This window comes from Choristoneura fumiferana, chromosome 2, assembly GCF_025370935.1.
Source record: "Choristoneura fumiferana chromosome 2, NRCan_CFum_1, whole genome shotgun sequence".
Classification (NCBI taxonomy): domain Eukaryota; kingdom Metazoa; phylum Arthropoda; class Insecta; order Lepidoptera; family Tortricidae; genus Choristoneura; species Choristoneura fumiferana.
Window position 1 is genome coordinate 22496538 of NC_133473.1, and position 26755 is coordinate 22523292.

General features: G+C 40.0%; 2 protein-coding genes across 7 annotated transcripts in view; one reads left to right on the plus strand and one right to left on the minus strand.

The window, feature by feature from the left end:
• The window catches only part of LOC141445345 (phosphatidylcholine:ceramide cholinephosphotransferase 2-like), a 143581-nt gene that overhangs the window by 103389 nt on the left and 13437 nt on the right, over nt 1-26755 (plus strand).
• The window catches only part of LOC141445344 (uncharacterized protein KIAA0930 homolog), a 57895-nt gene that overhangs the window by 11044 nt on the left and 20096 nt on the right, over nt 1-26755 (minus strand). For 3 of the 6 annotated variants that reach the window (XM_074111169.1, XM_074111167.1, XM_074111171.1), the window contains 2 exons: nt 25184-25282; nt 15123-15263 (listed from right to left, as the gene is read on the minus strand). In XM_074111169.1, the coding sequence (XP_073967270.1) occupies nt 15123-15263; nt 25184-25282 (240 nt within the window). Of the gene's footprint in view, nt 1-6091; nt 6129-8066; nt 8087-15122; nt 15264-25183; nt 25283-26755 lie in introns of those variants that run through there. The other 3 variants (XM_074111168.1, XM_074111184.1, XM_074111180.1) reach the window with 3 other exon arrangements.

The window sequence follows — 26755 nt, forward strand, 5'->3', positions numbered from 1 at the left end:
TGCCCATTAGGTATCGATTAATGGTATTAATTAATTATTAGCTCGATAAGCATCAACATATTATGTAAGTAGGTAATCTAGGGGCACGTTGCTGGTATTGAAACAAAAAAAAGGAAGTGCGTAATATTAACAAGGACTTGTATAATATCTATGGGGCAAGATGTGAAAGCCCATAAATAACCAGATTTTAGCCAAATTTACTCTCAGGCTTTGGCACTCTATGGATAATGCCGTTGATTGTACATAGAGTAACACATTATTGTAACTTACATTGTAATATCGAGGGTTCCCTGGTCAAACCCAATAACTCGATCTAATAATTCATTAAAATTTCGAATTTATAAACTTCTACATAAGTGTTAATTTTTCAACAGTCAATTATTTCGACTTATCGCTAAAATAAATAAATAAGCAAGTCATCTCAATCAAGACTTGGCACATATTTTAAAGCAAGATTTATTGCGACTTGTTTATTCCATTTGTTTGTGAGGTTCTAAACGTCATTTCGGCTCAGGCCTGAAATATCCGTTTTCCTAAAATGTATTTTTCGCAAAATGTCTACTTTTCAGAATGTCAACACGTCTTTTCCATAATGTCAGCTTCTCAAAATGTCAGCTATTTAAAATTGCCCGTCTCCAAGAATGACAGTTTTTGTATAATGTTCGCTTTTCAGAAAGTGCTTATTCTCAAAATATCTGCAACCTCAAAATATCCGCCTTCTTATAACGTTGGCATTCCAGAAAAGTCTTATTCCCAAAATATCTCCAATCATGGTCTTCAAATTTCATCTAAATCGGTTTAGCGGTTTAACCGTGAAAGAGTAACAGACAGACAGACTGAGTTACTTTCACATTTATTAGCATTGATTTTAGTAAAACACTCTAAACTACAAAAATCCCTTCGTTCGGGTACGAAACCGGTTGAGAACGAGAAATATTTGGTTTTAAAGCTAAAGAGATGTGCGAGGGTGTGTTGCGAGGAATATGTTTTTCATCAACCAATAGAAACGCTTCATTTACGCATCCTCGCATAGCACGTCTCTGGTGGAAACAGCTCAGCGAAGCGAGGTTTTTGTAGATACAAAACAATAGAAGGATGTGTGCGAGGATGTGTTGCTAGGATTGATTTGAAAATAAAGCAGACATTATGGGAAAACAAACATTACAAGTCTATAGTTTTATTAGTATTTAAAAAAGTGAACATAACGGGAAAGCAGAAATTATAGTAATGCTAATATTATAGGAATGTAAACATTAGGAATAGACGACTTCCTGAGATTGTACACATTTTAAATAGCAGACATTTTGAGAAAGCTGACAAAATAGAAGTGCTAACATTGTGAAAACGCAAACGTTTTGGGAATTGTACATTTTAGGAAAACAGACATTTCAGGCCTGAGCCGTCATTTCTGAATGGATTAGTGCGGATGCGGCAAACCGCAGTTTCCTGCTTGCGAATATTATCACTTTATAAATACAACATAATTTTGTACCTATTTACGTAATATGTTTAGATGCCTGTTACATATTTACATTAATAATTTATCAAGTTTCCGAACACATGACCTCATGGTTTATACAATGGTTTATTAGACAGAACGAGAGGCAAAGGCTAACTCATCAACATTCTGCTGAGAAATACGGTTATGTTACATACATAGCTATGCTACATTTATTAAATTCCTGACCTCAAAAAATATAGATACATATGTTTCTTATAACACATAAATCGTTTTCCCAGTATTACTGTACTTGATAATACGTTTCTATGACAATACAATCGAAACACACTAATTTAATATTAGATGGTATAATATCATGCAGTGGCGGACTAACAGGGGGGCGGAAGGCGCCCGCATGCCTCCGCATTCCCCTGATAAAATCCTAAACAAGACTTTAAAAATGTGCTTAGTAGCTAAATTTTTTTTAAGTTGGGGGGCCTCATTCACTTTTACTGCCCCGGGCCTCTGACGGGCTTAGTCCACCACTGATGTCATGCACCGTGCCAAATGCAAAAAACATTTGATTTCTGCGAGCGAGCGAAGCGAGAAAGCAAGACGGTTCGGAACAGAAGCGACTCGGATAGGTTAGGTTAGGTCCCGCCTTAGCCTTCGATGTTAGGTATTTTTTTTATAGCAGCCCGGACAATATTGCTTCACAAATGATCTTTACTGTTGGATTCTTAAATAGAGGGTAATTGTATATTAACTTACGACTGACTGCAATGTATTTTCTAAACGTGCTGCAATAGGTAATAACTAATGGATCGTTCGATGAAACGTGACCGCGATAAAACATTGATCGTGGCAATAATATTATATAGAGGACGTACCGTCTGTAAATGTTTCGATAATTTGATACTATATAACTGATAATTCTATGACAGGTAAATTCGATGAATCGTAACGCTACGATTTGAGACAGATTCGAAACGATTTACGATGAAAAGTTGTTCGATTATATAATAAGTAATGTATTGAAGATTATGTGATTAGAAAAAAAAGGTAATGAAATTCATTGAATAGTTTTCTATGAAATGAAAATTGACGTAATAAATTTCGATATACCTAATGATAGCTACCCAAAAAAAGCCAATGCAACCAATATAAATTGAGTTAAAGTCACATAAGCCTATCCTATTCACTATACCTAGGTACATTCACACTTCCTATAATGAAGTCTGATGATTATCTTCCTCATTTGACGTTACATTGTCCATGTGAGAAAATTGCATGTGTAATTAAAGAAGCAATCAATCACTAATTGGTTAATCAACGCGGCAGTGAGCTCGGGCTCGATCTTGATTGAACGACAATAATGTAGGTAGCCGCCCCACTTACTATTACTTTATTCTGTGCTATTATCAGGCGTTGCTACGACGCTAGCCCGTGGATACTTTAAAACACGTCAAAGCCATTTTAAAACTTATTTAATTCAACTATACTTAGCACAAGACATGGAAAATTTTGCAATGGATTACAATATCTTTTTCCTGTTCGGTTCAAATATTTAGATACCTATATAGAATGTTTGACTCGCAACCAGCATTTTGTATAACTTAAATACCTACTAATAAACATCACGATTAATTGTTTAATTACCTATTTTTTATTAAATAAGTTTATTACTAAGTATAGAAACAGTCCTATGTTCTTCCCAGGATCTCAAACTACCGATATCACATCTAAGTTAGCAGATTAAGGGTGAAGAGGTAACAAACAAGGTTATAATAGCATTTTTAATATTAGTAAAAAAAAATACGAGCCATTTTTAGGGTTCCGTACCTCAAAAGGAAAAAACGGAACCCTTATAGGATCACTTTTTGTCCGTCTGTCTGTCTGTCAAGACCCTTTTTTCAGGAACGCGTGGAGGTATCGAGCTGAAATTTATATCAAATACTGAGGTCTACTGTCCCTTGGAGCTGTGGAAAAATCAAACTTCTAAGCCAACGCAATCAAAAGATGCAGCCGTTTGTGTTGCAAATTTCTGCAAATTTTCGAAACTCGCAAGGGAATCAAAACCTACAGGGTACTTCCCGTGAACTCAGAACCTTGAAATTTGGTATGAAGGTAGCTATTATAACACAACCAACTAGAAAAGTCTGAAAATCTTGACTTATCTGTAAATATCAATGACCAATATAATCTGACCCTACACTGCGTACATTTTGCTTGAGAGTAGGGCTCTGCATACACTGGATGTATTAAATCACTCGGAAAAAGCGAGAAATATCTTCAAGACACGACTTCCGTTTACTTACATTGCATACCTATTAATGTGTACGGAGCCCTCGGTGCGACTCGCACTTGCCCGGTTTATTCAAATCACGATCGTTCCACCTGTGCTGTGCTATCGCCACGAAATAAAAATGTCGAGCCACATATATATTTCTTCATCTCATTCTGTAACGAAGTTGATTGTTAGAAAAGTGGGCTATTTATTATTACCTACAGAACAGCTCAAAAAGTACCTACTACAATTTCACTAATGATCATAAATTACTGAACGTATGAAAACAAAAAAAAAACCCTTTGCGCACCAATAGCAGCTAAGGAGATGCAACGAACTGGTGACATCCACTGGGTGGAAGGAAATACATGCGACTACATTTCTATTTCTCTTTTATTCGTTCTGTGACACATCTCTTTTGGAGACGCTCAGTTGAGTTGTCTGTATAACTGTCATCAATGGTTGCAGCGCGTGGGCGACGGTAGCCTGGTAACAGCCCCCACCCCCTCCCCCTACAGACTGACGCCAGTCACGGCCTGCCCTACTTTCGCAACGTGCAGCCCTTAACAGCAGGGCTGGCACTTGACTATTTACTTGGCCTCTCAAGCAGAGGATCGTGGGTTCGAGAACGGCTTCGTACCTCTGTTTTTCGGAATTTATGTGCGAAATTACATTTAAAATTTACCATGACCTAAAAGTGAATACAATGCGCACTGGGCCCGCGTGGGAACTACAGTCCAAGCCCTCTATTCTGAGAGGAGGCCTGTGCCTTCAGAGGAACGTAGGCCGAGATTAAAACAAAGATAGAGCCGATGATACCAGGTCTGAGAATTCTGACTTTTTTTCCAATTTACAAATTGTAATACTTACTAATAAATAACGCTTCTACTTCTACAACTGCAAAGCGATTATTTAATAAATTTGCACAAGAAAGTCGGTTTTAGGACTTTGATTTGACATTTAATTAGTGACCCTAGTCATACCTACCTACATGGTATAATATCATCCTTATCACGTCAGACGTCAGTAAGTGTACGGTCGAACAAATTGAAACATGACCCAGGGTGGACCCTTTTAATAATTAACTTCACTATGATTTCCTTGACAAAAGTATGAGATGTCAACATGACATTAGTAGCACAAAAGCCACCCTGGGTCATGATTCAATTGCCGGTCTCATTTAGATACGTTACGTGTTCGATTCCTAACGTGAACAACCATATGAATAGAGTGCGCACGTGAATATTTGTATCCAAATTATTTAAAAATACCACCAAATCCGGGTTGATTTTGGACGCCGGAAACCCATCCTACACCTTAGTATCAGGATTGCTCGTGGTTGTAGTGGGATTACGAATGTATGGGCAAAAAACTTTTCCCAAAGTATCACATCCCAAAATATTTTACTCAAATTATCATTTGCTAAAACAACTTATCGCAATTTTACAGTTCGTAATTATTATTTTTTTTTGGCAAATTATTGTTTCAAAAATAATTACTTAGTCATGTTTCATATTACCAAGTATTATTTAGTCAAATGTATCGTTTGGCATAAAGCACTCTTCCCAAAAGATTGCATGGCATAATAACCTACTTGTCTGGTAGCAGTTCGTTTCTGTGGGGGACGCAGTTCTAACCTAACCTAACCTACTTTTCTGGTAGCAGTTGGTTTCTGTGGTTGGTTCGTGTGCGAAGTGTCATTTTGACAAAAATTTTTTTTGGAATATAATATGATCCAAAAGAAAACGTTTGCTTAATAAACGAGTGTCATAATGAAACTTGACAATGTAAAATCATGCCAAATGATAATTCGACCAAATGAATAAAATGCGAAGTGTTAATATGCTAAAGATTCGTTTGGGAAATGAAACTACTGCGAATAGTTTTTTGGGAAGTGAAATTAGGCGAAAAATATTTTTCCGAAACGGCAGTACCTACCTACCTACACCGGTTGTAGTGTCTTTGTTCGTTCGCATGCGATGTGCAACCGGCCGGCCTTACATTACAGTCTCAGTATTTCATCAAATGCGTTATCGCAAGATAAGGCTACCTGGATTCGATAATATAACAAGTAGGTATTAATAAACTTCGATCGTTTGATAAAGCGGATATATTTTAATGGCGTGTTGACGTTGACGGGCATACGGAGATGAAAAATTGGCCATTACGATATTTATACATAAATATATCGAGCAGGGAAATTGTTTACATTTAACTCACTTTGCAGAAAACAGAACGCTTCTATTTTGGTGAATGATGGCGGTAGATGATACAGTTTAAACTACGTCTGTCATAATTTATTGAATTAGGCGTTACTTTTGCGGAGGTCCATATCAATGAACTAAAAGAATTTCTTTGCTCACCCGCGACCTTATGATAGCTAAGTTTATGCAAAATATGCGTGGTCATGCAGTTCCTCCGCCTCCACACTGAAAGAACACACACAAATCACACAAACCCGTCTATCACCACCACCTCACTACAATGACGCGTTTCGAACTCAACCAGGGCTCATCTTCAGAGCAACACAACCGTACACCATGCTACCAGATGTTAGAAATTCTTTTAGTTCATTTTACGTCTGTCATGTTCGTAGCTAGCCAGCGTAGGTAAGCGTATCTGCTTTTTAAACTAAAACATAGTTAATTCAAACACATTCGGCCGCCTATAACCGGTAAACAAATTTTTTATCAACTACCCAAAAGATATAATTTCACGGCGACATGAAAACACCTAGACTGTGGTATGGTATGTCATGAAGTGGTCTTATTGATTGAACTGGTCTACTGTGGGTTTCTATACGTTTTTGGATTGCGTCTCGCAGCCCTGGCGGGTCGTCGCGCACCAATAATCCCCTATTCCAAGGGGAGGGAGCGTGGGCGAGGTGACGTCATGCCCAATCTACAACCGACTTGCCAGACTGGCGATATATCTCCGGCTAACTCGACTCCGTCGACTAATGCACTTTCGGTTTCATTTGCTAACGGCATGGTGACCAAAGTACATATGCAATTTTATTCAAATCATGTTGAAGAAAGAGGAGGCCTTTGCCCAGCATGGGACAAATTACGAGCTACATAAAAAAAATGTTGAAGTTTATTATCTTTTATAATAAATAAATATCATGGGACACTTGACACCAATTGACCTAGTCCCAAACTAAGCAAAGCTTGTACTATTATGGACACTAGGCAACGGATAAACATACTTATATAGATAAATACATACTTAAATACATATTAAACATCCAAGACCCGAGAACAAACATTCGAAAAATAATTATATAATTATGAAAATAATTATTGGTTTTCTAGTACTTTTGTAAAACGTACAGCGTACCTAGATCGTTTAAAGTTTAGATGTAGGTAAACTTATGTAATGTAAGATTATAGACAGGTTCAATCTCTTCCAAAACCAGAGATACTCAAACAGCCGGAATAGCTCTCTGAATTCATAATATGAATTCTGAAAAAATCAGAATGTGTGCGGCGAACAGTAAAATTGTATGCATTTATTTGCTTTTCTGAGTTAATAATATGAATTCATATTATGAATTCAGAGAGCTTTTCCGGCTGTTTGAGGCCGGCCTAAATACAAACATCCTAGGTATATCTTTGTAGTACAAAAAGCGGGGATGTTAACCTAGACTAGCGCATTGAGTCATAAACATATTGCAATTTCATCTCAAATCATCTCAAAGCGAAACAATTTCAAGTTCGCGTCAGCATAGTAACAGAGCGTACAGTTTATACTTTCCCTCACAAGGAGCAGACTGTCCGTGTCCTCCACGGGTGGGAGTTAGTTTTCGTGTTTCAGTGACGTCCACTCGTTAACCTCATTCGCGTTTCCAAACGAGCCCTCCGTCTGGCGCGGGCGGCCGGCGCGAGGTCCATGCTCCTTCCTGACCCGGAAAATACTTCGGAAACGCTTCATTCATACACTTAGTAACTTGAGCACTGCTTTCTCAAAAAGCGAAATAAGTAGGGGAAAAATACCGCGACTTTTTTCTAAACGTTTTGACTTGTCGAATATGACGAAATAGAATGATTTCTATGATAAACTTAGAAGGAAGTAGGCATAACTAGTTTTGCTATGTAGAATATACATCCTGAAGAGTAACTTTCTTCTTCTCAGTAGGCTTTAAAATAAAATAAAACCTGTAGGTACGTACATAGATAGTTATTCAGTAGGTAATTATAAAGATAACCATTTATTTTAAGAATCAGCTTGTGATCAGGCGAAAAGCTGTTCAAAATATACCTAATCAAAAAATAATTTTGAACATGAAACTACCGTGAGACTCACTCATATTAAACGATATTGTAACGGATAACTCACGTCTTAAACCGTGTTTAGCTCGACATGTTTCGGGCTATTTCGTAGCCCATCTTCTTGCGGCTGCCGCGCCGCAACACGCACACTACGCGACACCGCTCTGCTCGCGCGAGCTACGAAATAGCCCGAAACATGTCGAGCTAAACTCGGTTTAAGACGTGAGTTATCCGTTACAATATCGTTTAATATGAAAAAGAAATGTTTTTTTTTAATGACATAATCAATCAATAGATTGCTTATCGAACTATAACCGTTGCCCTTTCCCGTGTGAAACTATTGAAGATCAAATTGATATTCATAAAACAGTACATACAAAATGGCTAAAAACAAAACTAATTTCCATACGATCGAAGCATGTTGCGACAATGATACGATATGCAGTATGCTACATTTGCAAAGCAAAGTTTTCGTAACGGGTTTATCTAACACGGTGGCGCATACGCGGCCCCCGGTGCAGACGGGCTATCTCCCGAGATGTAGATAGCTCAGCTCTGGCCTGGATTCCACAACGCCCTAACATCAATCTCTGCACCAATTTAGATGAACCGTTTAATCGCAACTCAGCTATATCTACAGTATTTTCTGTGAAATCATCCTCATCATCCTGCATCTTTCTCAGCTTCATCTGGGGTCAGACCTTCTTGTGCGTCTGCGCCAGGATAATCTATCCTGGGTTGTCAACATTTCGAGCTGACTTAGTTCGGCAGACAAAGATTCCACAGTATTTCTTGTGAAATATCTCTGATAAAATTGAAGTATACTGACGTTACAAAAGAGCGTTGTTCAAGTAAAGATACAGTGCGAGGTCTATATTAAACCATCGAGCATCAATCACGGCGATAGCTGCTGAGGCTCACAACGGGGATCGACCACTCTGTTCTGCTTCTGCAGTATCTATTACGCCTTTACAATATCGCCCATCCTACTCATTTACCTTATTCGCGGCATTAACAAGATAAATGCTCTTCGGAACTTACTTCGCAAAGGAGAACAGTGTTACTAACAAAAAAAGGATACAAAGCAAAGGTCGCTTTTTTTAGGTGTCTGATCTGTTTATTTCTAAGTCTCTGCACTGCATCAGATATAAAAACCCGAAGGAGTATTGAAAGTCAATGTACTTAGATCAATCCTGGCGGTAAATCTTTTACCGGATTCACTTTTTCAACCGTACCTACCTGTTTTTATACGAGTTGGTTAGGTTAGGTACTTCAGTCAGGCAGTAAGTAAATAAATCTAGGCGTTTGTTTTCGATTGGAGTCGTTGCTGGGCGGCAATTAATATAACATTGAGGGGATTGCGCTCATTGCGTCACGCTTCATTGTCACAATTTACTGCTGCTTGCAATATTGTTACAGAAACAATACTTGTAAAAACATACATGTACAATACTTCATTATATTCAATACTAATTGCAATCTATCGTCACGTCTTTCTTTGTCAACTTTTCGCTTCTTAAAATTGGAAAACGTTTTTGATTTGGTTGTCACCAGTCGTAGATAAACCTATGAGCTATGAGACAGGCTGTGCTTAGTGTAGGAACCACAGTAAGCTAAATTTTGCAAAAGGACGGTTGATCTCTCGGTTTTGAAATTGAAACATGCAATTTAGTTCTAATAGTAGGTACAGTCACCGACACTAATATCTGACACACCAAAGCGGTTTCGGAACGTTCTGTCCGTGTCCCAAAACATCCGTTCCCGTCACTACCTTTTCCTAATTATCCGTTTCCCGATATAAGTGTTTCCCAAAATATGCTTCTCCCAAAAGATAAGTTTGTCTTGATATCCATTTGCCAAAACACCCATTGTAGGAACATAATAACATGTATATTTGTGAAACCTCTTTACAATACGGAAAATGAGAAACGGATCTTATGGCATACGGATGCTACGAGAAACGGATCTTATGGTATACGGAATACGGACGCTATGGGAAACGGGTCTTTTGGCATACGGTCAAATAAGGAAACTATTATTTTAGAACGCGTGTTTTGGAAAGGGTATTTTGGGAAAAGGATGGAACATTCCGAAACCAACAAAACGTGCATAAATATCTGATACGACTCTATTTTTATGGCTGGTAGGACCGTGTCAGATATTTTTGCAGCCGCTCCGCTGGCAGATGCAGACTACTAGACAGTCGTGCATGTATAATGTAATGAAATGTACCTAATCGGTTGCTGTTACAACTAAGAGAAATCAATATAACACAACACAGATAGGTACAATTTGGCAGATTGTATTTTTTGTACTCAATAAAAAGCAGTGTGAATCCACTAGTGTTGCGGGATAGATATCGCTACAATCAAAATTAGTGCGAGGTTAAGCAAACGGTAAATAATGAAGGTAGTAGCCACTGCTTATAACCAACTCGCTTAATCATTTTTTTTAACAAAAAACTAAAACCGATTCCAAATTTTTTTTTACAAAATATGGAACCGACTACAAAAATTAGAAGAAAGAATTTTGAAAATCGGTCCACAATTGACTGCGTAATCGACGAACATACATAAAAAATACAAACAGTAGAACATAGAACTTCCTCTTTTTTTGAAGCCTTTCAAACTGATTTGGTAATCGATTATTTTTATCGACGATTGGGCGCCGATAAAGCTTGTAAGCCAATAGACTTATCTAATTCCTGGAAAGTTACAAGGGAATTCGCGAAAATCTATAAGCAATTTTCAGAACTACTTGAAATTGTGATCGCTACTTGATGCTCGGGATCCTTGAATAACCTCAACAGACAGTTGTAAAGAAGCATTGTATGGGATAAATGGACAATGACTACAAAGATATCAGTGAAGGTCCGTGGAAACATTAAAGAATCCTCAGTAATATTATAAATGCAAAAGTTTTTGTTTGTTTGTTATGCTTTAACGCTTCAACTGATTGATATGAAATTTGACATGGAGATAAGATTGAGATCTTGTTTCGGCATATAGGAATGAGCATTCTGATAGATCGAATTTTGCCATCATTCTTTATCAGATTCAGATTCGTATGAAGTGTTACATTATTGTGGCAAGGGGTTTCGTCTCGATGTTCTAGAATGCATAGAGATAATTCGGTACAATAGTATGGGGTCTATTATTAATGAGCAGGTAAATTTAGTATCATCACCCTTGCTACGGCTTGGGTCTCATTTCAGCAATAGCAGTTAATAAAACACGCCTTGACAGTAAATAAATAAAAAAATGAAGGTAGTTTTATAGGACAGTTAAAATGTATTAATATTTTGTGGGTAGTTTTGTTTTTTTTATTCAGAAAAATATACGTGGGTACTTGGGGAGTTAGTGACAAATTAAAACGGTTGTTGTGGTTTGTTAGTCTAACAACTGGTAGCATGGTGTACGGTTGTGTTACTGTGATGATGAGCTCTGGTTGAGTTCGAAACGCGTCAGTGTAGTGTGGTGGTGGTGGTGGGTGATAGATGGGTTGGTGTGATTTGTGTGTATTCTTACAGTGTGGAGGTGGAGGAACTGCATGAACACGCATATTTTTCATAAGCTTGGCTAATTTGGCTATCATAAGGTCGCGGGTGAGCAAGGAAATTCTTTTAGTTCATCCTGAGAAGGACAGTGTAGTTTTTATCCCGGAAATCTGTATGTTCCCATGGGTGCGCGATAAACGAATTAAAAGCCAGTCCTGTCCTGTGTGTGCGTGTGTGTGTGTGTTTGTAATTCTCTCACGCTGAAATAGGTGACCAAATTTGGATAAAATTTGGTATAGGTAGGTACATGTAGTGAACATTCGTAATAGCACAAGGCTACTTTTTATCCCAATAATCCCACCTTCCCACCGGATCGGGTTAAAATTCCAAATTTTCCACCCCTTGGATTTACGAAATGGCACGAAATCCAGCTAGGGTGTTTTTGTGAACATAGAAATCTACTGTGCATCCCATGGGAGTTTAGTGAATGACAACTCGATTACCAATCTAATTGTTACGCGAGCGAAGCCGCGGCTAAAAGCTAGTCGTACATAATAAGCGGTTGTAACAGACCTTGTCATTGCACCGGCGGTTGACGGTCGTAACGCTTTGATCTGGCCAAGGTGTTGTATGAATACTAAATGACCTGTAGGTACCACAGTAATGATGTGCTACTCGTACGCCGCAAACGGTAATTATAGACGCTGTTTGCTCGACAGCCACAAATTGTTTACAGGAAGCGGTTATTTCAAGCGCAAGCCTTCCCGCGCGGACGCCGATAAACCGGAGCTAGCATAGCCCCATGCTCTCGTGGGCTCGGAAACACTCATTAAAACATTCTTATGCTAAATAACTTTAATAGGATACAGTTTCGTTATAAATATTCACCGTTTCGCCATATTCAGGCATGTTCGTCGTTCCGACCTTCGTGGTTAACTAGGCACGCGGGGATGAGATGAGTGCCTTGCCGTCGGCCTGCTGCCGCCGCAGCTATGGCCTTATCATGCAAATCCGACAAATTGCCGCGATTTACTCGATGACGCCATCCTCAAGGCCACTGCCCACTCGCCTCAACTCGATTATCTACTTTTTACTGAACCGCAAGATTGAGCTCGCACTTCATTAGCTTCCTTCTTAATAGTGTCCTGCTAATTGGTTTTGCGCGGCGTAAACAGGCGCAAAGGTACGCGAATATTACTTGCCAAGTTTAACATTTTTAGAACATTCGCCTGTGTTTCTAATTTCACCAGTCTGACGTTTACTGATAAATAAACTACAATGTCACATGAACGCAGCAATGAATGAGCACGTAGCCAATTTTCTCGTCGATATCAAATGCTTGTTTTATACCGAAAAGCGTCACGCTTAGCTTTGTTTCCAGACCTCATTATCCAGAGAGGTGATGCCCCAAAACCCTTGGGATCTGCGGTAATATTCCGCGCGACTCATGACAGTGCTCGTATTTTTCCTAAACATTGGTATCCATTACGTCGCCGTAATGTCACGTAAAGTATCCAGTCAACATGGTTTTTCTGCGTATTTTAGATTCGAATCACAGCTGTGACCGATATGGTGCTTGGAGTATTTGTCCAACAGGTGTATTTACTGAATGGCAGTTATGCTCGAGATAACGAGATACGGGTAGGTAGATCTACGAATACAGGATTACTCATGTCCGTTTAAAGCATTTCGACAGTCTCAACAGTGGCTACAAATCATATGCGTCGCTAACTGACAGCTCCTATCGTGCTAATAAGTTCTGGAGCAAGTGTCTTAGTCAACGGGGCATTCACAACAGAACTAGGATTGAACTTGGGATCTGCGATAATTGTTATCTAGATGCAGGTGAGATGATCCCCCATAGGCCATAAGTCACCGGCAGCGTCGCGGTAGTGTGCCGTGTTGTGCTAATCGCCCGTAAGCCAGTCGTGTGACAGCGCATAACTCCGTGGATTACACCCGGTTAGCCAGCTTTAGCGGGAACTGTGTAATGCTCGACAAAATCTTCTAGCAAAGCTACTGGCACTTGACAAGTGTATATTCAATTTAATTAGTCTTTAGCAATGCTTATCGATCACGACCGTGACGTGTAGGTACAAATGAAAAGGTTCTATACTTAGTAGCCTAGGAATAATTTAGTCAACTGACTGTCGGTAATTCTGTTCTTAGAATAAGGAAGCAAAGCTTATAATTAAAAAAAACTCACGTAGTCTTTGCGATTGTTTTTTTTTTCATTAAGAGCGTTTGTACCTGCTGAGCTGGTAACGTTGCATTTTTGTTAGTTTTCTCGATTATTCCATAAATTGAATGAAAATTAAAAATGTGGTCTGATATAGAACTCTTCTTAATATAAAAGTTAATGTGTCTACTCCCATAATTATTCGTTACAGACTTTTATTTTCTTTAAAAACCGTTAATAAACATTAATTCGTTTTTTCATTCAGTATTTATGGAATAATCGAGAAAAACTAATAAAAATGCAACGTTGCCAGCTCAGCAGGTAAAAACGCTCTTAAGTCGATAATGCAATAAGTATTGCATATACCTATGTACCTACTTATGTAATGTAATGACTCACAGACGCGGATATTCTCCAGGGTACTGAAGGTCAACGCGACCGATAAGATACTGACGATGTGACTAGACGTTTTTTGCTAAAATATTTAGATAGCCGTAACTTTCAGTTTTCGTATGGCATTTTAAGCAATCGATTTGAATAAGTATACTCTTCCAACAGCGAAATTTTAAATATAAGATTAGTTGACTGACTATTGGTCATAGATCGGTAGTAGAAAAGGAAAGCGAGTTTTGACACGTCTAAGTAGGAGAAATGTGGCTATAAAATGTCTTGTTTACGAGCCGCATATACATATATATGGCGCACGGTGCAGTGGCCCGCTGCCCGACAGCGTATAGGTATAGTAAGTACATAGTACTTACTGACCGGACAAACTTTGAAAACCGTATCGTAAAAATCAATATGCTATATATATCCACATAAAAGCTCCTTTGTACGATAGTACTTTCCATATTTTATCCATTCATACATTATCAGGGACAGTACCTGCATATACCACATATGGCAGAAGTCATAGTAATAAGTCTTGTTTATTGTCATTTTGCAGTCATAATTCAAAAGAATTATGACTGGAAAATATTTGAAGTAGGTACAGGCAAAAGCCTATACCTACTTCAAATATTTTCCGACATTTTTTCGTCGTGATCTCGTGTCATGACCGTAATATCGTACCGGAAGACGCAGCCTGGGTGAGGACGGTGCGCTCGCGTCCCCTAGTCTTCCCTCGCCTCGCTTCGCTGTCGTTCCGCTTTGTGTCAGTTTTTCCCGGCGCGAGTCAAAAGAGAGTGGACAGTAGACGTAGGTAACAGGCAACTGAATAAATCGAGTATGGATGGCTAGCACTCCTGCAGGTTTTACTCCACCCGCCAAGGCTAGTGCCGAGAGCCTCTTAAGAGGCCTCTCGCGAGAGTCTGGATGGGGCAATAGATGCGGGCGTGAGCGACGGATTTCTACAAGGGAGCGAGCCCGCGCACGTTTTGGCGTACGCAGGAAGTCCAGCAGTTGAAGTTTTATAGGCGACGATGAGGGTGGTAATCTGGCGCACTCACCCTCGAGTCGTAGACGCGGGAGAGCGCGTCGTAGCGGATGGAGCCGAGGAAGAGCACGGCCAGCGCGCCCGCGCCGCGCCCGCGCGCCACCAGCTCCACGCACACCATCTCGCCGTCGCGCACCACCATGTCGCTGAACACCTGCGCACACACCACACCCGTTACACCACTACCACTACGCATACAAGGAAACGGTCCGTCACGACCATATCAAAAATCCTGGATTTAGATAACGGAAAGAAAAGAAAGAAAGAAAAGAAAGAAAATACATTTAAGTATTCACAACACAAGACACAACAATAGTATTAAGTACAAATAGACAACACGTAGGAAAGTATGTGTCATTGCGGTTGTGAAACGGACACTGGCTCAGCAACTGCAATTGTAGGTACAGCTTTTGAAAGCCTGGTATTCATTTTCATTTTTTTTTTTCATTTTTATATAATATACCTACCTAAGCCAAAACAACAATACTCTGTGTCTGTTCATTTTTGAGTTTCATCGACCAAGTAACTGCGATGCAAAACATTAAATTTGGCTCAATGAATAGAAACTTTTATAATGCCTAAGTTGTTAATAAGGTTTGGGACCCATTTTTACCCCTTCTGGTGTACCTATCTACCCTCACATTGTAAGTGTAGGGCCGTCAAGGTTCATGATACAAAACTGACGATTATTTTATTTCTTACAACCTATAGGTAATAGAATAGTACATTGTTGTAGAGGCACGAAAGTAATAGAAAAGGTTTCGCTTCGAAGTACGAGTTTCTATTGCACTTTTGGCCGAGAAAACATTGTGCTTTTCACGATCACTGCGAGGAAATAAAAATAGTGTCACCCCTCCCGCCAGCACGCCAGCTCAGCACGCCAGGAATGAAATTCAGAAATTATATTCTAAAAAGTCGTATCGTATTATGAAATACATATATTGATACGACCTATTTTCGTAATGTGTTACATTGTTGTCGTGTTTTGCGAGCCATAAATGACTCGGCTGTTAAATGTACATATATAGGCAGTTTTGGGTACTGGATTTAGGTTATCTATGGCCACATTTTCGAGCAATATCGTGAAAAGTATATGACTTTCAGCTTTATTAAGCGACGATCACAAAAGACATTTTCAGAATGGAAAATGATGACTAGCTGCAGCATGCTATTGTCAAAGGTTCGTCGGCCCGGTGACCCTTCGCTCGCGCACGCGACTCATTGAAGGCGTTCCTTGTCCCACTTTTAAAAATCAATTTGTAAGTAAACTCTCTTGCTGCGGCGCTTCGTGGGTCACTTATAGGTACTTATTTATTTCAATAAGTTTCACAGTATAACAGTAAAAACCAAAGCACTTTGAGACTAAGATACAATGAGTAGTGAGTATTTGATCGGGGAGCACGGCAGTGCCCCCGCCATCCCGCCAAGTCGAATATAGCAATTTCAGTGTGATAGCTCCATGTGTTCTTGGGAACCAGGGTCTTGACTTGAGAGACAGGCGAACGCACAGTAGACAGACAAAACATGGACCCTATAAAGATTCCGTTTAAATCAACTGAGGTATAGAACCCTTAAAATTACCTACCTACATTATTTCCACACCAGTACCGCTCTGAAGTGTTTCACCCTCGTTTCACCAATTATACACAACTTAGGTAAGTACTTTTAATATTAACTCAAGATCGCTTTGAACACGAAAGCAAGAGGGGATGTAAATCTGTGTAATCTGTGTAAATGCCCCGTTGCATGCAAAATATTGTTCTTGACCTTCTGCCAAACCCGTTTATTGACGCAAGTGGCAACTATTATGCAGTCTCGAACACTCCAAAACACTCGGGTTTACTATCGATTGTTACAGCTTTTGTTAGTTAATATTTCACTAAATTATGAAAGACTACAATAATATGCAAATAGAACGGAGCTACATATCTGGTTTTGTGAACATTAGAGCTGCACAGTATCAAGGGCGACAAGAGATTAAAAATATGCGTGATAACGAGAGCCAAAATTAATTATACACGCGCGTTTATAAACGTGCTAACGTACTGACTTACACAAACATAACACTCATATAATATATCTACAACAGTGCTATATCTATAGTAAGATATTTCTACTTATTTACTTTTTTTTGTCATATTAAGTAATGAGTTCAGACACGCATGAGCGAGCATAGAAAATGTAATTAATAATAACAATATTTTTTAAAGAAAGTAAAAAATATATATTCTTGACATTACGAGGACTTGAAGGCAGTAATTAAATAAATTATAGTATATAGCAGGAGACATGGAAAATAGGTGACTTCGCTTCTGGGAGGAATTACAAAGCGCTAACATCTCTGTTACCTACTCTTATAGTTTGTTCTACGTTTAACAGAATGAGAGTTGAATAAAGTTGATTCGTATGGAGTTGAATAGCTGTAGGTTAGCATAGCACCAATCAGTTTCTCTGAGAACTCTCGAAGAGTTACATCATCACCGGCGACTTCCTTAATCCGAGGCTCTTTTGTCGCGTAGGTATCGTTGCCGGCCGCTGATAAAAACAACAATGTACATTGTTCGGGGGAACAGCGGCGCGACGCGGCAGACGATATCACCCTCGTGTCGCGACGGCGCACGCGCAACTATTCAGCCACAACTCTCTGGACAAGACTGCACTGGCGAACAGAAAACTAGCTACCAAAGAGTCAAGTGTCGGAAAAGATCGCGTATTGCGCCAATTACCACCTCGAGAACTAAGTGCGCGTGCACCGATGGCGGCATTCTCGCGGGCCAGCACGAAAACTCATTAGCCGCTGACTGCGTCGTTGCGATTTCACAGACAATCAGAAGCGAATTCTAAGCATGATTGCATAATTAGTCCATGTAAAAGGAAAACTAAGTGTCTTTAAAAGAAAACTAAGTGCATATTATGCAGAAATGATGGCATCACAACAGACGTCGAATCGAGTTTTGCCACGACGCAATAAGCAACAGCCGGCCGGTCTGGAAGCGGAGCGGAGTTGTCAGACCGTGTAGGCACGGCGCAGTTTGTGCAACGGCGTGAAACATACACCGCCGCGCCAGCAGGGCTACTACGGAACCAGCGCTGCAGCTCTGGTTACAAGGCTACGGCACATGCTGAGCTGAGTCCTTTTGGCATCACACTACAGCACAATGTCTCTTATTTTCCTCTCTTCTCCTATTTATGTTTTTACTGTGTTTTTGTTTTGATGTAGTGTGTTTTTCTTGTCAATAAATGTTGGAAGTTCGTGTCGTGCGGTCCCTCTGACACTTATACCTACTATTTAATACGAGAGTTAGAGGGACGGTACGATGCAAACTTCGAGTTTCGAGTTTCGTAGTAGCCCTGCAGGACGCACGCTCGCCACACTACCCAAGGAAAGACTTAGCTGTTGTGCCTCCCCTTTATTACTAAGAGACCTTATATTGCTTGACCGATGAGTAGTTGTAAGGCTTCCCCATCGTGTAGTAATTAGTTTCGCTCGTAAACAACAATCTATGCTTCAACTCTGTTTTTAATTAGCTGTCGACTAATTACAATTAGAATATGAACTTTGAGCATGATACGTTGAACGGGATGGTTCATTTTTATTAATATTTAGATTAAAAGGACATTAGGTATTCCAATTGACTTTTTGATATGGCACCTTCTTTTATCCCAGATAAAGCTAATTCGTGATTCGTTAGCACAATGTCACGGTCCTCATTCGATTAGGGAACTATATAGATGTAACGCCACATGGTGGCTGAGGCGATTGAACAACGTTAATTGGTTAATACAGTTAATGGAGTTAATCGATATCAAGGACTTCTGACTGCCGCCACGGCCGGGGCGGCTACGGTTTTATTGAGTCAATTTTATTGTAGGTCTGCACTATCCCATTAAAGGTGCGACCAAACCGCTGCTTAAAAAACGGCGACGGCACGAAATCGCAGTGACGCACCGTATGCGCACCGTTTTTATCGCATGCTCTCGCTGCGGAATCGCAGTGACGTGCCGTAAACGTCAGGTCAGGTCTTTACCGAACAAAAGTCGTGACGTTTACGGCAAGTCACTGCGATTCCGCACCGTCGCCGTTTTTTAAGGAACGGTTTGGTCGCACCTTAACTCTGTACGTCTGTACGCAGTAAGTCTGCACTATGCCATTAACCCTTGACAAACAACTCTTTTTTAACAAACTTTAAAAAGGAGGAAGAACTATTTTCTGTTTGTTTTTTTTTTTATTAAAACATATGCAACTGGTTCATCTTTCTGTTTGAAGAAAAAGTTACGAACTATTTATTACGATTTAAGTCATGAATTGCAATAAATGTGTGCGTCACTAAACAGCATGACCATCATAGAATTTTCGTAGAGCATGAGTCAGTTATTACTCTACTATCCACTATTGTGCGCTGGAAGTTATCGGACCGTTCGCCGGCGGCGGGCAGCTGTCCAACCCGCCCGCGACGCGCTTGCCAACTGTGCTGCTGACGCATACGCATAAGAGCGAACTAATCATTCCTGGTCGTGGTCGTTGTCTCCTTGTTTTCCAGAATCTCTTGTGCAAAATGTATTTCCATAACAGAAAATGGCATCGTATTTTGTAGGAATTAAGCAACGAAAAGCCCTTTCGTAATTTCAGCCACCTGCGCTTTAGTGTTCCCCCACTCCGAACAACGCAGATGTCACCTGGGGATAAACTTGAATGTAGAAAGATTGCAACAATGAAGGTGAATCGAAGTACGAGTATGTTCAAATAAATTGGATACTTAAGGAGCCTTGTTATGGTAGAATAGAAGGGCACATAACACAGTGGCAGGACATATCAATAAGACTTAGGTATGCATTATTGCTAGTAGTCAAGTAGAAGTTGTTTGCTTAATGTTTTCCCGAAAGGCCCGATCTTTACAGCACAAACGCTGCCAGGACAGTTTCTGAAGTCACCGGCAACGACAAAGCCGTGATCTTGGGAGGACTAGGTCAAGGCATCTAAACCCCCTTGCAAAAAAAACGGGCACCTATGGTTTTTGTATTTTATGTGCATGAAAGCTTACTTTCTAAGCTTCAATGCCTAAAAATCTGAAAAAACCATAGGTGCCCTAGTTTTTTGCAAGGGGGTTTATTTTGACGCACTGGCAACTTCCGTCGCAAGTCTCTGTCGGCTGAGGAGAGTCAGCGTCTGCGACACGAGCGAGGGCCCCCGAGCGCCGCGTCACGCGCGCGTCACGCCCAATAATAACCGCGGCACGTCACGCGTGATTCAACTACAGCTTTGTAAACATCGCTCAGCGATAAGTGCGACGGTCACCTCGATGCATCCAAAACAAACATGATACCAGAAAGTTTGTAAAGAAGAGCAAACCCCAATATTTAAGTGTGATTCACACTGGACAATGAACTTTCGGCGAAGTGTTCACATTCAAACAATAGTCGACGAGGAATCGAACGATGGCCGTTGTATCGGTTAAGGGTTAATAGCTTTCGTAGAACCGTGCAAAGCGACAGCGTGGGGTGTAACAATCAGGAGCATTGCCAAAAAACATCGGCGGGTAATTGGGGCGCTGGAGCTGCCGCCGGAGCCCGCAGCCCCTATTGCCAGCTTAATTGAAAGTAGAAATACGATACGACTTTAAATGATGATGAGTTTCACACACCGCAGAATATTGGCTTTGCATCGGCAGTTTGTCCACCAATTAACGTACATCCCGCAATGGAGGTAGGTACATAACCAGCGTAATAGACTTCTTCAAGCTTTTATCAGTGCCGCAATGATATCATCATAGAAACACTATCTGTATCAGTAAGGCCACAACATAATAAAATATTGCCACTGCACCGACCGACTGCCCAAAGTACGACATTGCGACGAAAGCCAAATTCGGAACGACATGATATTTAATTAGCAACCCAGTGATAAACAACAAACCGCACCTCGCTAATTATTATAATGTCGTAATTAAATAACTGACATCACATTGAAACAAGAGACGAACGAAATCAACACGTGTCCATTATTTTTCAAATGGGCATAGATTTTTACGAGGAGCGTGAGAGGCCGAGCGAGTGAATGCCGGCCCGTGACGTAATTCTTGCGAAATAGATCGACGTTTGTTTTGTAGCGCTGTCAGTCAGTCAGGAGCAGAGGTGAGCAGAGGTGAGCAGAATTTCGCGATATTAGCCGTTGAAACACATAATCGTATAAATAATCGTTTGAATGTATAAAGTCAACTTTATCGCCAAGCTATAGCTACAACACCACCCACCACACAAACGCAGATATCGGTCTACTTAATCTGTATAAACGATTCTCGGTCGACAAAGAAGGCTACAGACATTTTTAATTCAGTTTTTTTAAGTGAAAAGCCAATAGCCTGGCATTATGACTAAAGACTGTGACTAAAGTGGCAAGCACAGTATTGACACAAGTATCTTGGGTTTTAACCAGCGGACTATCTTTACACCATTTCACCTTACTCGTAATCCAGTTAGCGCATATAATCGCTAACTGCCTGTGTGCATTGAATAGTCTTTTGTTTCCGTCTCTTCTGTTGACAAACAGACACAGAAACTAAGCCATTGAAACAATAATGGAGACGGCGAGACGTCGCAAAGCCGAGCGCGGCGCAGTATGGCGCTCCGCGGGAACAATGCCATCGATTTGCTTTGCATAAACTTATCATTTGTAATGGACAGCCAATTAGGGGTAATAGCGGAGTTAGTTGCGGCTCATGTCTGCCGGCGTCAGGCTCTCGGCTCCCGCTCCGCTCAATGCTGCTGCCACTTATTCAATAATGTACACAATACGTCGCCGCTCTTTGTATTCTTCATTTCAAGGCCCACAAAAACGAACATGTCGGAGATGGAAGATGGAAAATTACAATTTTAACATGGCAACAAGTACACTCTGTACTTGATAAATATTACTTGTATCTAATAAAACAATCCTTGCAAAATAAAAGTTAATGTCTAGCATTAAAAACGCAATAGGTAATGACTTAGGGTGTACGTCTGTTCAATGACAAATGCGTGGACACTAAACTATAATATGCTTTATTGTTGTTATCATATGATTTAAATTAGCGTGCGCATGGTACTATTTTACAGGCAATTAACGACAAGAGATAGTAATCGCGGCTTGTGTTTATTCTGAGCTATAATCCTCTAAGATATGCGGTGCGTACACAACGTAGCTCATCCAACTCAGTGGATGTAAACAAAATTAAGTACCTATTCAACAAATAATTGACAAGGTATCAATGTTAAGGCATAGTTTCAACTGGGCCAAGGACGTGAAACACTGGATATTCGTCCATCAAAGTTGAATCATTCATATCATTCTTGTGAGAAGACGCATGTGCCCAGCAGGGCTACTACGAAACTCGAAGTTCGTGTCGTGCGGTCCCTCTCGCTCTCGTATTAAATAGTATAAGTGTCAGAGGGACCGCACGACACCGAGTTTCGTAGTAGCCCCGCAGTTGCGAGAACTAGTCGTAGGTATAGATAGAAAGAAAATTGAGATTGTTCATTCATGGCATACCTAACTCTTTGCACAATCAAATTGGCATCTCTCACATCAACGATCAGAGATTAGTAGTTGTGTTATATTAAAATAGTATTTTTGTTCAGAAAAAGAACGGCGGGCCCTAGATCTCTATCATCGGAATTTCTGTGTTATGTGATGTGACATAGATATCCCTGTGGTTCGCCGTTAGAACGGTGTGACTGAGCAATATAATATGGTATCACTCACAACGACGACTGATATCCTTTTTCAACAAGAATTGCATTATACTGTCTAAGCTACGAGCATTATTTCTATACCATGATTGCGTCAGCGTACGCCACTGCTAAAGCGTGGGTTAACTATCGACCAAAACGCAGATAGCACTCGTTCAATCTTTACCTGCACGCCATTCGTAAGTTCTCATTGTCCGATTAATTTCAAGATTTCTAAACTATATCGTCAAATTATTTCCCTTTACGACCTAAGCTTCAAATTTTGCTGTACTCTGTCTATCGATAGTGTTTCCGTTCATTTCATAGGGCTTAAGCGTCATACCTACTTCAACACGCTAAATTTAACTAGGTAATAGGTACTCAATCTTTCTATATTGTATTTCAATCCAATTTATGAAAAGTGTAAACAAAAAACGCCATTAACCGCGCATTAATCTAGTTTTAAAATGTCAAATTTTCCACCATCTTCGCTAGGTCTATGCTACCACTACTAATTATACATGTTTCATTCAAGAAATGACGTCAGATTTTGACGAAGATTTTTAAAATGAAAATTAAATATTGAAATGGACAGCGCCATATTTTTCTAAAAAACAACAAATATTGAAATCAAGTGAAATTTGGTAAAAAAGGGATTAGACGTCTAGTTAAAAATCACGAATTATAGATAAATGTGTTATTGATTCGATCCAGTGGGTGTTTATACAAGAATTTATATGAAATCGGTTTGTTTACACTTTTTATAAGTTCTATTGATATAGGACCTACCCGTATATTTACCTATTAACTGTAATATCTTGACGTTTACGTATAGAATTCGCACCGAGTTCAGACCTGTGTGAAATCGTGTTTTATTCTCAGACACTTTCTTCTAACACAGACACAGCGTGAAAATCTGAAATAATTGACACCGCAAGTGCGATACAGAGTCGTGTTGGATTATTACTGACTACGCCGAAACGCCGCGTTTCCGATTTAGCCTTTTTTATTCGTGGCAATTGAGCATTACTCTGTCGATACTTCATACTGGCAGCTGAAGACACGGAAGTGCACTCCACTAGATACCAAATAAACGAATAAATGGTTTAGCCTTTTTAAAGTTACTGAAATCAGGCGTCTGAGAGGTTTGAATCCTAAATTTTCGCTCAGTCGACGACTTGTCGAGTGTGACTTCATTACTTAAGTATGTTGATACTGAGCGGATGTAACGAGTAGATATTGAGACGAGTTCAAGAGCAAATTACATCAAAATAAGCGGCTATCTTGTGCAATAACTTTAAATTGGTTAAAAGGAACCCTGGCAGAGCGTTGACCCGCCCGCAGACGGTATCGACGCGCTGAACTAGGTTAAAGGGTAGCTATAAATACGGTGGTCAATAAATAATGAGTGGCGACGAGCGGAAGGTCGCCTGATTGCTGCACTAGAGCTCTTATATCGCACGGTACTTTGCGGCTAGTATACAACAAGATAGCAATGTAAAATTTGATCTAAGGGACAAGCGACTCGATCTGAGACGCAACACGTTTTATTATGCTTGTCGCAATGAAATCGGCCACGTTGCGTTTCTAATGCAAAAGAAAACAAACCATTCAAAAAAACATTAAAGCTTGGCGTACAGATATAGGACTCGTGTAGTCGAATATTCTCATAATAAAAACTATCCCAGTGTAGTGTAAACTTGATTATAACAATTATTAAACAAATCATTGTGGTAGTATCACAGAATAAGTACACGTAGAAGTATTTGAATTAGTTTTAGTTCCGCAAGCGACCACACTACAACGACACTACGAAATATATACCTGTGTAGTACATACATGTGTAGGTACACAAAAAACAAAATTAGTTACCTACTTACACTTAGTTAGTCAGTTCCACTCGAACTCAAATGCGTCAGCATCCGTTACAACTGCTTACGTATTTTAAATGCATATTCGCTAACACAGTGTATTCAAAAAGTAACTAGTTACAGTGTCAAGTTTCCTATTGCTACGTCCTGTTTAAGAAAATATTAAAATACTTCAGTTAATGTATATACCTGTGTTTTCGGTACTGCTTACTGCGTTGGTGTGCAATAAAGAGTTATTGTATTGTATTGTGATGTTCCAGCAAAATAAATCATTTCATTTTCATTTATTGTATTGTTAATTGTAAAGAATTTTTATGATAAGCAGTCATGCAGGTACCATTAAAACATGATTAATACCTTTTTAAACTATTTATATTTTTGTAGAAAGCTTTAAATGAGTCAAAATACACCCGCCATAATCGGCTTACTCCAATCGCGACAACTACCTACGAGAGTAGCGCGATATTTACAACGTACACCGTCGTGCGGTTGGACTGACCTCGTCAAAGTTGTCGACCATGAAGCAGATGTGGGGGTAGGTGATCTCCTCGCCCTCGCCCTTGGTGTCCATCTTGCGGCGGCTCGGCGACGCGTACACCTGCGCAAGCGCACAGTCAGGCCCTATCCTATACTATGAAGTGCAAAATTCGAACTTCGTACCTTGCCGTCCCGCTGACGCTAGTATCATTTAATACGAGAGCGAGAGGGACGGTGCGATACGAACTTCGATTTTCGAATTTCGTAGTAGCCCCCCGGCACCGCGTCCGCCCGGCCCTCGCTCGCGCCGGAACCACGTGTTGACTGGCAGCTAGCGAGGTTAGGCGGACTTGACATTAACATTTTACAGTACAATAGCAAATATCGTCCAAGTGCTTCTTCAGTTTTAAACTTGTCACATTGATTTGCAAGCGAAAATATAGCATGAAAGATCTTAAAGTCCATAACATAGTTGCAAATCATGTGATGTTATAAGCATATAATATATTTGTTGCTGGACGTAGAAATTTAATAAGCTCCAGATATTTCAATGCAGTTGCAACTAGAGTTTAAATAATTTTCACGGATATTTCGAAAATCGGCAACTTGCATGCATCATGAAAGTTAATGGTTAATGTAAATAACCGTGCATCGTTAAAAACTTTTATTGGTTGGTGGTTTAAGGAAGGCTGTCCTTAAAGCCGATTTTCTAAATATCACTGAAGTAGCAATAGGTACACAGATGTTTATCACTTTAGAATGGGATTATCAAGGATTTATCGTGTCGTGGCTGGATCTTGGATCTTGGATCTTGGACACTTCATGTGTTTGGTCATTTTATGAGGTGGCAGCATTTCGTGCTGTAGAACAGTACCCGCTGCCCAAATGGCCAGGCCAGATCAATCAAAACTCAGCGTTTGATGATATGGCTCAGCACTAGTTAGTGATCACATCGTGAAATAATATTCTTGGCCATATGACGAAGTGGCGTATAGTATAGCGCTAAGTAAACCGCGCAGATGAGTATATAAACGCGATTTTTCTCTCGATCAAGCTAGTCTCACCTTTGACATCATAGACGTTAACGTTTCAATAATTACAGTTAATTTTAGTTTGCTACTAGACTACACTATTTCTAAAATCTGGCCACGAAACGTAGGTACAGTCAACGTCTTTAATAAGTGATCAGTTCTGTACCTTGTCTTTTCAAACATGACGTGAAAGTGACAAGGTACAAAAGAGATCACTTATTTATGACGTTGACTGTACCTAATCCAGCTTTGTCCAGCTGGATATATTTTAAAACGTACTTCACACTTACATTTGTAAATAGGCATAGATATTATAAATAAGTACGTCATGATATGAGGCTTCTGTTCCTGTATACCAGGCTCCGGCCTCAACTCCTCCCGTCACCAACGCTATAACATAGGCCATATATAACTTGCAATCGCCTCCTAGAGCTGGTGTCTCCGGAACTGTCGTACGTACCGTAATAACCGAAGGGACCGCGGCGTCTCGGGGGGCGCATTGTGCCGGCACGGAAATAGAACGCAAGCCGTCTGCGCCGACACTCGTCTATTTACGCCGGCTT